The 12,453-nt window shown below is 42.6% G+C and overlaps 1 protein-coding gene across 3 annotated transcripts in view; it reads right to left on the reverse strand.

Moving 5' to 3' along the window:
- The window catches only part of LOC128341223 (uncharacterized), a 118,119-nt gene that overhangs the window by 60,775 nt on the left and 44,891 nt on the right, over window positions 1–12,453 (reverse strand). For all 3 annotated transcript variants that reach the window (XM_053287490.1, XM_053287480.1, XM_053287472.1), the window contains exon 7: window positions 1,456–1,535. In XM_053287490.1, the coding sequence (XP_053143465.1) occupies window positions 1,456–1,535 (80 nt within the window). The remainder of the gene's footprint in view (window positions 1–1,455; window positions 1,536–12,453) is intronic.

Genomic DNA, 12,453 nt, shown 5'->3' on the forward strand with positions numbered 1-12,453 from the left:
GACTGATTTCATCTTTCACTGTGTCAAGCTTTCCCATATTCATGCATCTTACATTCCACATTCCCACTGTAATTCTGTCTCTGCACCTTCAGATTTTCTTTTTCCGCATGGCAACATCAGCCACTAGATGTCCCACAAGTCCTGCTGTTCTCATCATGGCAGGGGGCGGGAGTGTTTCTGGAGAAGTATGCCAGGTGGTATACTCCCAGTAGCATCACCCAAAGCACAAAGGTCATCCCAGCTGCCCAGCTAAAGCAGGCAGGCACCTATATTGGGCAGCAGCAATATAGGAAGGACAGTCACTTTAGCAACAACGTCAAAGGCATCACTTCATACTGCATGGGAGAAGGCAATGGTAAACCACTCCTGTATTTTAATGAGAAAATCACATGGATAGACAAGATAGAATGATTGTCAATGTAGTGCCAGATGATGGGCCCTTGAAGTCGGATGGTACTTAAAAACATTCAGATTTATCTTATTTAATTTTTAGTATCAAATATTTTGCAAAAATGAATCCTACTGCAACCAGAGCATAAAGCAATGGATTGTGTAACTGTACAGGAAGGACCATTTTATATGATCCAACAAAAATATCAAAAGGTCTAAAGATAAATTGACATTCATTTACACAATGGTCTTTACATTTTCCAGATTGCTTTCACTCACAAAACTTGTGCAAGCAGATGAAGTCAATTCTAGGTTCATGGCTGCTTCTGAAAAATCCTGGACTGTTTCCATGATATAAGATACCATTCCACAACCAACTTGAAAACGACTCTATCCTCTTTTACCATTTTGATTTATGCCACTTTATGTAAGCCTCTAATAAAATGTAACAGCTTTTCAATAACACATTTTGAGTAGTACCCAGTCTAGGTTACTCAATATTGATTGATTGATTGATTCATTCATTCATTCATCCATCCAATTTCTATACCACCCTTCCAAAAATGGCTCAGGGCCATTCCCCTGTCAGTTACTCCATCAATCACCATTTTAATCACTTCCCATCCCCATGCACAGTTGTATGGGCATACAAATTTAAGTTGTATAACAAGCCAACCAAGAAGCAAGGAGATTGGAAGCCAGTGCCAAAATCAGTCAGTATGGGGAAAATGGCCTTCAAAATGGTGCTTGGAACACTTGAAGCATTCCGAGCTTATTCTGTCGGAACGCGTGACTGGTTGTTCCAGTGGAACATTCTGGGCATTTCAAATCCCCATACAGCCATACAACTCACTGGGTGACTCTGAACCAGTCATATCTCTCAATCTAACCTATCTCACAGGGTTGTTGTGAGGATAAACATAACTATGTCTGGACTCCTTGGAGGAAGAGAGGGATATAAATGTAAAAAATAAAAATAAATTTGCATTCCATTCCAAACTCAGAATGGGACACATATCCCATTCTGTGCACATCCCTAAAATGTATGCATAATTTGCTGCTAACCTCACAGACGATGCTTGATTGAAGAGATACAGTTGGCACCCATGAGGTTTCTTCACTAGGATCACTACTCATTTGATGATCTGGAAGAATACAAGAGCAGATGTATAGGTGGCAAAATCTTTGTCTCATTCAAACCAGATGTAAGGTAAGAGTTTGAGTCTCTATAAGGCAGTTGCATATGTTCATAGAGTTGTATTCTCTTAGTTAGTCATCAAGCTGTATAGCAAGCAGTGCAATTCTGTTTCCCCTGTTCTGTGGACAACTCTGTATTTTAAAAAATCTTCCCCAGAGTGGAGACAAGGCCAATACTCCTTTCTATTTCTGAATCCTAATTGTCAGGATCTCTTATTTGTACACTACTTCATATTCCACTTTGTGAAGTGCAGAACAGTGAAGGGGGTTCTTGATTCAGCCTCATGGTTAGTCAGAAATTACTACATGTCAGGATCTCACAACCAAATACTCCAGTCCAGAGGTAACAAAATATGACATCTGGTTTTCAGATCTGCTACCCTAACCACTTTAAGTGGCACAGCAGGGAAATGCTTCACTAACAAGCAGAAGGTTGCCAGTTCAAATCCCCGCTGGTATGTTTCCCAGACTATGGGAAACACCTATATCAGGCAGCAGCAATATAGGAAGATGCTGTAGGGCATCATCTCATACTGAAGATGATGAGGCGGCAATGGTAAACCCCTCCTGTATTCTACCAAAGAAAATCACAGGGCTCTATGGGCGCTATGAGTCAAAATTGACTTGATGGCACACTTTACTTTTACCTACACATTATCATTGCTTCCAGGATAGCAAAACAATATGGGATCTACTTGTACCACCCCATAGGTACCCAGAATTTGCTACACCCCCTGCTAGAATATTATCTGAATTTCTACTCCAGAGTAGCAAAATAAGACAACTGAGATAATACCATTTATAGTATTCATAAAATGATAATTCTAATTAATTTTAGTTCCTTTTCTATGCAAACCACTTTGAGAACTTTTTTTGTTGAAAAGCAGTATATAATTTATTCCTAACAACAATAATAAATGATGACAACAACAACAACAGCTACTACAAAAAATATTTCTAACCATGATTTGAACATGTAGTATGCTGTCCTGGTATTATAAGGTTGCAATCCTAAGTATGTTACCCAATGAGCTTAATGGATTTACTTATCAGTAAACATGCCTAGGATTGCACTACAAAACCGACCAACCAAAAGGGCTGAAGATTTATGCTTGACAAGAGTGCTGAAAGAATTAATGGTTGACCTTCTTAGATAAAGGGAATTTCAGAAATTGCAAGTTTTACTGTAGCGTGGGGTTTACCTGAATGGCATATTTCCATTTCTTGATTTCATATATATAATTCCTGGAAAGAACATGTAATTTGTAGGGCAAAGTAGGAGTACAGTATAGTATAGAAAAAGCCAAGGCCCAAGAATACTGACTTGGAACTAAGTCCAAATGCACTCAGTAGCCTTTACTTCTTCTGAGTAAACCTGCTTGTAAATGGGGAACATGTTTGTTTACATTCCATTAAAAACAGGTCCGGTTCATATATACCACGAGCCTGAGGCAGCTTTGATTTTCTTTTCAGCCTGTGCTAACTTACAGCTACATATTTTTATACTATGGTCTTAACTGAAAATGTTATGCAGATAGGGTATTAAGCACACATAAGGTCATTCTCATGACCATTTGTCACAGGGCCGGGGAGGGCTGGGGGGAAGGCAGGGTCGATCTACCTTGCCCCTCATGATTGCCACTGCTACCCAGCTCGGCACACCATGCTTGCACACAATTGCCTTGCAGTGAGCAGCATGGCAAGAGACAGGTCAGGGGAAGGATGTCTGGCCTCCAGGAAACTCACAATGCACCATGTTACTCACATGGTGCATTGTTGAAATCCCTGAGGCTGGGTTTATCTTTACCCTGGGCACTGTGGTCAAAATGGCAGCTGGCAGCCTGGTTGTCCATATGACTGGGGAGTGGAGTACGAGGGCACATGTGCAAACTCCTATTTCACTTTAATCCAGGGTAAAAAAACCCAAGCTACCCTGTCAAGGAGAGCTAGGATCAGGACAATCCTGGTACTTTTCATGACTGGCTCTACTTGGGCTAGGGCAGCCCTACCTAGGTAGAGCTGGTCATGAGAACGACCTTATTCTGTGGGTCATAAAAGCAGAAACTTTAGGAGCCATAGCTTCTGATTCCATTCCCTCTCCCTTCTTGGAATGGACACTATTCATCAAGGAGGGCGAGACAAAGAAGGCAGCAGGGAGGGATTGCTCAGGTTATTTCCTATGTTACTGAGAATGACAGTAGTTTTCCAAGATTGACAGCTCATTGAAAGTGTCAACTCAATGTGCGGCAGCTGTGAAAAAGGCCAGTTCCATGCTGGGGATCATTAGGAAGGCGACTGAAAATAAAACTGCTAATATTATAATGCCCTTATACAAAACTATGGTGCGGCCACACCTGGAGTACTGCATACAATTCTGGTCACCACATCTAAAGAAGGACATTGTAGAACTGGAAAAGGTGCAGAAGAGGGCAACCAAGATGATCAGGGGCCTAGAGCACCTTGTTTTATGAGGCAAGGCTACAACAGCTGGGGCTTTTTAGTTGAGAAAAAAGATGACTGTGGGAAGACATGGTAGAGGTCTATAAAATCATGCATGGTGTTGAGAAAGTGGATAGAGAGAAATTCTTCTCCCTCTCACACAATACTAGAGCCAGGAGACCTCTCATAAAATTGATTGCCAGGAAATTAAGGACCAACAAACGGAAATACTTTTTCACACAATGCATAATCAACTTGTGGAATTCTCTGCCACAAGATGTGGTGACAGCCAACAACCTGGATGGCTTAAGTGGGGTTTAGATAACTTTATGGTGGAGAGGTCTATCTTCGGCTACTAGTTGGAGGGCTGAAGACCACCTCCAGCCTCAGGGGCGGGATGCCTCTGAGTACCAGTTGCAGGGGAGTGACAGCAGGAGAGAAGACATGCCTGAACTCCTGCCTGTGGCTTCCAGTGGCATCTGGTGGGCCACTGTGCGAAACAGGAAGTTAGACTAGATGAGTTTTGGGCCTGATCCAGCAGGGCTGTTCTTATGTTCTTAGATTCTTCCCATGTCAGCATGGTCCTCAGATGTTATTGGATTACAACTCCCATCATCCCAACTATAATGGCCAAAGGCCATTGTGGCTGGGGATAACAGGAGTTGCCAACATCTGGGAAACCAAGGTTGGGAATCCCTGCTCAAGAGTAAAAATTGATGGTGGCATTGTTTCCATGACAACACAGAGGTGATTGAGATCAAATGAGAAGCAGTGTAGGGACCGTTTCATGGTATTATTGTATCAGGTTGAAGATTCAGGATATTCTGCATCAGAAGTATTTTAAACTCATCCTTCTTTTTGATGCTACTGTACATTCATCAAAGAAAGACTTTAGAAACTGTGATGAAATAAAATGATAGCTGTGGTCAACACTGCAGGGAAACCTTTTAAAAAAATCTTCCATATTTCTTTCACTGTGGCAACTGACCTGCAGTCCTTTAATAAGCATTGGCCTTTTGAAGTGCCCATCCTCCATTAAGAGATGTTTCTACCCACTTCCCATCAAAGCAACCTGTGTGGCTGTAAACCACTCAGAGACAGAAGTTTGAGGCAGTGTAAAGGTGATAGATAGATAGATAGATAGATAGATAGATAGATAGATAGATAGATAGATAGATAGATAGATAGATAGAACTGTTCAGCACTTTGTAGTTTAAATCAGTAGGTTTTAATTTTTCAGTCTTTGGGAGAGGATCAGTGGAACAGATTGATCTGAAACACTTAAAATTGGAGAGATCTCCTCCTATGAGAAACAGAATTTTCCACCATATATCAAATTAACCCTTGTTCATTTAAAACTTCAAGAATGACCAGATTTTGCCAAGGAAAACACTTGCAGTGATTTTAATTGCTGTTTTAATTGGCAAGGCCGACTTGTCATATTACCTCTAATCTGTACAAGAATGTTGTTTGGAAAAGATGAAGTATGCCTGACTTATAGGCCGTATTTATGTATTCTTGTTCCCTCAGTACATCACAATTGCAATGGACTGAAACTGGCAGCTCTTGGCGCATTCAGACTATGGACTGCAGAAAGGTCTCTCCATCCTTCTCATCTTATGGAAATATTTCGGAACAAAGGTTTGCCTTGATCCAAGGTAATGAGGAGAAGCAAAACATGACTTTGAAAAGAAAGGGGCTGGCTTGGATCTGCTTCAATAAAATTGTTAGGTTCTAATTAATCTTACATGTTGCTGAACTCAAGCCAAATATGCGTTAAGGCTGTGAAGTCTGGCACATAAGCCTTTCCAGGGCCAGAAAGGGATATCTGCCGTATATTGAGTCAGACCATTTGTCCATCTAGCTCAGTACTGTCTACACAGGCTGGCAGCAGCTTCTGCAGGGTTGCAGGCAGGAATCTCTCTCAGCCTTATCTTGGAGTTGCCAGGGAGGGAATGTGGAACCTTCTGCATGCAAGCATGTAGATGCTCTTCCCAGAGCGGCCCCAAACTATAAGGGGAATATCTTACAGAAGATAGGGCAGTAGCTTAGAAGTAGAGCAAATGCTCTGAATGCAGAACGTTCCAAGTTGTATCTAGGTAGGACGAGGCACTGTGCCTTCCTGTTTACTGCTGACAGAAGGTTAACTTAAGAGAAATCTATGTTGCATCTTCCACCTCTAATCCTACTTGCCCTGAGGGACCCAAAGGGTAGGCTAAGGGCAAATGAGTTGTTTAAGCATGGGGGGCTAGCAGGTAGGGTGATGGTGGCAAACCTCTCTAAACTTGCTCTGTTTTTTAATACATTTTGTTGTGAGTTAATTCATTTATGAAAAATGGTGACATATAAGACTTTTGAATAAATAAATAAAGACAGAATACTTTTTGGAGCTCCAAAGGGCTCATCTCTTCTTTAAGTTTAAATTTTGGAAGCTTGCTAATTTATTTTACAACAATGCTCAGAGAGTTTTGCTGGTATCACTACTTATTAGACAAGATTATCTTCCCCTGCAGTTTTGTATGGGTGGAGATCTAAAATAGATCTTTTATTTTAAGGTAAGGCCTTTTATGTTAAGGTAAAGTGTGCAGTCAAGTTGGTGTCGACTCCTGGCAACCACAGAGCCCTGTGGTTGTCTTTGGTAGAATACAGGAGGGGTTTACCGTTGCCATCTCCCGTGCAGTATGAGATGATGCCTTTCAGCATCTTCCTATATTGCTGCTACCCGATATAGGGGTTTCCCATAGTCTGGGAAACATACCAGTGGGGATTCGAACCAGCAACCTCTGGCTTCTGAGTCAAGTCACTTCCCCGCTGCAGCATTAGGTGGCCTTTATTTTAAGGTACATGCCCTTTATATTAAGAGTTATCTTGCAGCCCTTGTTGTTAGCATGAAACAATGCTGCTTTGAGCTTCACTTTCCTTCTAGTGGTACATTTCATTTCATTTTTTAGATTTGTTCCCCACTTTTCCTCCAAGGAGCTCTGAGGAATATAAAAATACATGTTTCTTTTTATCCTCACAACAATCCTGTGAGATAGGTTAGGCTGAGAGATACATGACTGGCCCAGAATCACCCAGTGAATTTCATGGTTGAATGGGGATTTGAACTCGGGTCTTCCTGGTCCTAGTCCAATACTCTAACCACTACACTATGCTGGCTCTCTGGCTCGCTCTACCAATTCTCTTTTCAGTTCTAGGCTACTTTCCAGTTAACAATCCCAAGGCACCTGTCAACTGTATGAGCAGTAGTGCACTGGAGGGGCAGGGTATAGATATTTTATTTATTTATATAAAATATTACGAAAACATATGGAAAATCAGTTTTCACTTAGAATAGTGGCTTTCAAAACTTCCTGCACACAAAGAAACTTCTCCATGTTCTTGTCTTTTGACGATCCACAGTGGAATCGACAAAAGACCTAGGTAGTTCTCTAGGGAACTACCACATATTGCACAGGATTCTGGGGAGTGCTTTCTAAATGCATTCTCATATCATAGTACACAACAGATGCTTTCTATTTCAGGCACTAATGCTCAAAAGAGACTTGATGCGTGCATTTTCAATCTGGCAAACCCAGTCACTGGGCATATGCTATCAGTGCAGAAAGCTGATATGAGAAAAAACATTTTGAATAAGGATGGAATTAGATCGTTCTCTGCCTCGTTATCCTGAGACGGAAACATTTTTTATCAAACAATATTTTTTTTATTCAGAGACCTCTGGGGATTACTTGGACAGACATATAACAGCCTATCAGAGACTGAAACATTTACCACTTTACCTTTTGACCTGTTCATTCACACAGTTAAAAAGCATATTTATTTCAGGATTCTTTGCAGATTATTTTACGTGTGTCCAAATTCTCCTCCCCATCTCTCACTCTGCCAACAAAGATGCATTATAAAGCAAAATGTGTTTTCATATCAAGGCATAATGTGCTTGATGCCAGAGGAGTCACAAACAAATCACCTAGCCTTTTAATCCTTGTTGATATGAGTTTCACAGAAACATCTCTATGCAGAAGTGCTTGGGAATCTTTAAGTGACGGATGAAAATACAAAACAGGTTAGGATCTTGACAATTGATCTACTTAAGATCCCCCTTTGTCTGGGTAACAATCCATGCAGCTAAAGTTTAAGAAACACATTTTATTTCAGACCACCAGAAAGCTCTTACTTTCTCCCTTTTTAAACAAGGTTAGGTTCAAACTACAGCTTATGTCAAAAATATTTCAAAATATTTCCCACACTGAAACCCACCCTCAAAGTCCTACCAGAAGGAAAATGTCAGGTTACAATCAGCAAAAGAACATCTCAAAATCTCCCTTTCCCCCTGGCAGGTTCCCTATCTGTTCCTATGCTACCCTAGTGAGTAAGAACATCTCTCTTTGTGACTATAACCCTGTCTTGGACATTGTACAAAACCACACTGTACAGACTTACAGTGACTCCTGAAGTCCTGCCCTAGCCTGTCACTCACCTCACCCCCAGCTCTGCCTACACATGATTATACCTGTGTTTGTCTGAAGAGGCCAACCCTGTAACCATGATGGCAGTCACTTCCGTGATCAGCAGGCTTCGGTACCCAAGCCCGCCAATCACAGAAACACCCATCATCATGAGCAATACAACAGGTTGCTCTCTACCAACTGAAACCGTTCCTGGTGAATTATACTGTACTGCATCTGCAGTGGCATGTCTGTATATCTAGCTCAAAAAAAGGTCTACAAAACACTCCAGTTGCTTGTTTGTGGCATGAGCAAGTGAGGCTGCTGTGAGGCAAGTGACAGTGGCACCCCAGGAGAAACAATCATCTCCGGGAGAGTTTCTATGGCAAACAACCTAACTTCACCTCTCATTGCAGCACAACAGAAGAAGCTGAGAGCTTGTATGTGTGAGAGAGACTCTACACAATAACGCCTGACAAAAGTCTGCCTTTTGCGGTGTTTGAGATAACAGAAAGCATGTGTACACTGATCTGCAAAATGTTCCATCTGCAATTTTTATTTACCTAGAATAATAGAGGGGGGGAAATTCACTTTAATCTAATTGATGTCCCTTATACCTCGATGCCCCCTAGGCAACCCCCTAGGCCACTTATATGATCAGGACTGCTCTGCTCCTTCTCATATCCAGCAGTACTGAGTTGACTGAATGCATGCAACTACACTACCAAATACACTTTAGCATTCTGCAACTGCATATTCACAACCAGTCTATAGTGACACACAAGCTTCACAAATTCTTTAAAAATCACCCCTTTGCCCAATCACTCTGAAACCTGGATGGTAGCAGACACCCATTGGGGCACTACCACCCAACCCACTGTGGCATTCCTAGGAGGCACCCACAGGCAGAAATGGGCACTGTCTGTCCCCATTGTCCCATAGGGTGGATGCAGCACACATCATCAACAACAACAGCAGAGCTTTGCAAAGAACAAGGTTTCCAAAGGTCACACATATCCACTATGTTACTCACCACATCCACTGTGTCCCAACATCCCGCCCCGAAATGCAATTGATCTACACACAACCGTGTGAAACAACAACAATGAAATGCACTGCCCCACGTGACCCCTCCCAATGCAGGGTAACAGCAGCAGCCAGCAACAAGCAAGCAAGCAAGCAAGCAAGCAAGATATCACAGATGCAGCAGACTAGGACCAACAACAGCATCAAATGTGCCCTGCCCTCCCTCAAGCATTTTTCATTCACAAGCAACAGACACAGCTACATCTGTGGCACCCGGCCATAAAAGCGGGTTAAGTAAGGAAGGATACAAAACAACATTCTGCCAGTGGAACAGCGAGGTTTGTCCCCACTCCCACCTACACAAGTAAAAGAGTGATGACAACAATGGCACACAATGTTTTGGCACCTTTTTTGACATTTCTGCAACAGATCGGAGCCTGTGGCACAACCTATTGTAGATGCAAGCAATCTAGTATGAATAAAAATGATGATGATGCTAGAAGTCACAATATGACCCAATCTTCATTGCAAAGAAGTCCAGAGAGAGAGAGAGAGAGAGAGAGAGAGAACCTGTCCTGTGCCTATCCATGAGTTCCCCAAAATACAGGCACAACCACAAACCATCCAAGGCATTTGAATTGCATAATATATATACTGCTAGGCTTGAGATTATGTACGGGGAAAGCATTGTATACCTGGGCTTGTGTGCTCTGCGAAAGGGTTAGTGCATTAATTTTTGCCATGGCCTCAGAATGCTGCAGTTGGGGGTGGGGGTAAATGGGCACAGGGAAGAGGCTAGAGTCTGTGCCCTTCTCTGCTGGGCAGAGAATATTAATACTGATATATCATAGGCACAGAGGGCTGGAGGACAGGCTTCTGTTGTTTTTTAAAAAAAATGCAAAAATAATCTATGGAATAGGGGAAAAGACAGAATTGTTTTTTAAAACCACGAGGCTACACTACCCTTCTAGTACTAGCTAATGGGGATCCCTCCCACACAGAACCCCTGTTTAAACTTCTTCTAAACTAAACACACAACTTTTAAATTCAATTGCAACCCAAAACCTCCCTCCAAACAGGAAAAAACAACAACACCAAGAACATACAATTCCAGAGACATACATGTGTGTATGTGAATATGGACACTCACTCAGTCTAGGGCTTCACTCACATTGTGTCCAGTTGTGCACTCCTGTGGTCTGGTCTCTGAGTCTACTCTTCCTCTTCTTCTTCAGTCTTCAGATTGGGGCTGGGGGGAAAGCCTGGAAAATCTGGGAGGAAAGGGGGTGGCTGGCCAGGTGGCCAGTAGCCACTGGGGCTGGGGCTGGGGGCTGGCACAGGCATAGCAGGCAGAGGCAGGCAGTGGTTCTCTCAGCAGCAGGAAGTGGGTGAAAAAAGAATTATCTCCTTCTCAGGAATGAAAAAACAATGCAGCAGATATAATCCATTCCCAGGCTAGCATGCAGCAGCAGGGGCAGGCAAGCTGGGCTCAGGCTGGCAAGGCAGAAGGCAACAGGCAAGGCAAGGCAAAGCAAAGCTCTCTCTCTCTCTCTCTTCTCCCATGAGGCAGAAAGGCAGAATGGTGGCTGCTGCCTCTTTAAATCTAATTGAAAATCCCTCCTTGAACTCCCCCCCTACACCCTCCTTCTTCGACCCTTCCCCTGGCCAATGTGGGGTCAGTCAGGAGTGGCAAGAGCCAAAAGAGCCAATCCGGAATGAGGAGGAAATTGTCAGCAGATCAGCCCATGCATTAGTTCACTGATCCGAAGTTTGAAGGGCGGGAAATTCAAATAGACGTCAAACACAAAATGGAGACTACACAGAGATCACCACAAAATGGAGGTCCAAAACAACAAAACCTTCAACTCCAAAATTCAGGCAATTTGTTTTGGAACCAAATCTTTTGGGACTGGCAGATGGGCGATTCGTTTTGTTGTTACGTAATTGCCCGTAACAGGCTGATTTGGGTACAGATCATTCTGTACCTGAAACGTTTTAAACATCCCTACCTCCTACCCTGTTTTCGATGATCGTGAGATCAGGCCTGAAATCTACCAGCCTTCTAGGCACAACAGTAACAAGTGTTTTCCTCACAGAATTTCTGAGAGGACAGACACGATTGTAATGCACTTAGTAAATTAAAAGTACCATCGAAATGATAAATATTGCTTGTAATACAGGAGGGTACCTAGTCTGTCGGAGCTCCATTCTTTAGCATAATGGCTAATCCAGCCCAGTGCAGGCCAATAGCAGAAGTCCTTCAAGTGGGACCTTGAATGGCTAAATCAAAGGGTAGCTGGGAGTCAAAAGGAACAGGGTGGGAAAAACCAATGGTTCCAACAATAACAGTAAGATTCTGTGTCTAGTTAATGTTGGCAGTAAGAATATAGTAATAGGTTTTGTTATGCTGATGTGGTGCCACTGTAAATCAACACACTTACAGCTGTTTCCCATGTTGCATCATGGGAATGATCCCATAATTCACTTTCATGTCTAAAAATGTTTAACATGAGAAGGTATTATGTGCATGTGTCTGCATCTAAGAAAGATCCATGTATTCTAAGAATGTACAAATGGCTGGGCAGTGCCCATGTCTCCTCTAGAAATAGCCACACATTTAAATTTTGATGTGGGAGAATTTCCATCACCTAAAACACAATATGGAAAGTGAACTTACGAAATGACATGAAATGGGGATTTGAGAGAGAATGTTACAGCTTAGTAACTTAGGACTTAGCTCCTCTGGACCAGGAGATGGACTTGTGGGGAGGCGCCAGCTAACTTGTTTCTTGACACTTGTAACAGCCACTTGTAAGAACATAAGAAAAGCCCAGCTGGATCAGGCCCAAGGCCTGTCCAGTCCAGCATCCTGTTTCACACAGCGTCCCACCAGATGCCTCTGAGAAGCACACAGGCAAGAGGTGAGGGCATGTCCTCCCTTTGCTGCTGCTCC

The sequence above is a fragment of the Hemicordylus capensis genome, chromosome 1 (assembly GCF_027244095.1).
Source record: "Hemicordylus capensis ecotype Gifberg chromosome 1, rHemCap1.1.pri, whole genome shotgun sequence".
In the NCBI taxonomy this organism is placed as follows: Eukaryota; Metazoa; Chordata; class Lepidosauria; order Squamata; family Cordylidae; genus Hemicordylus; species Hemicordylus capensis.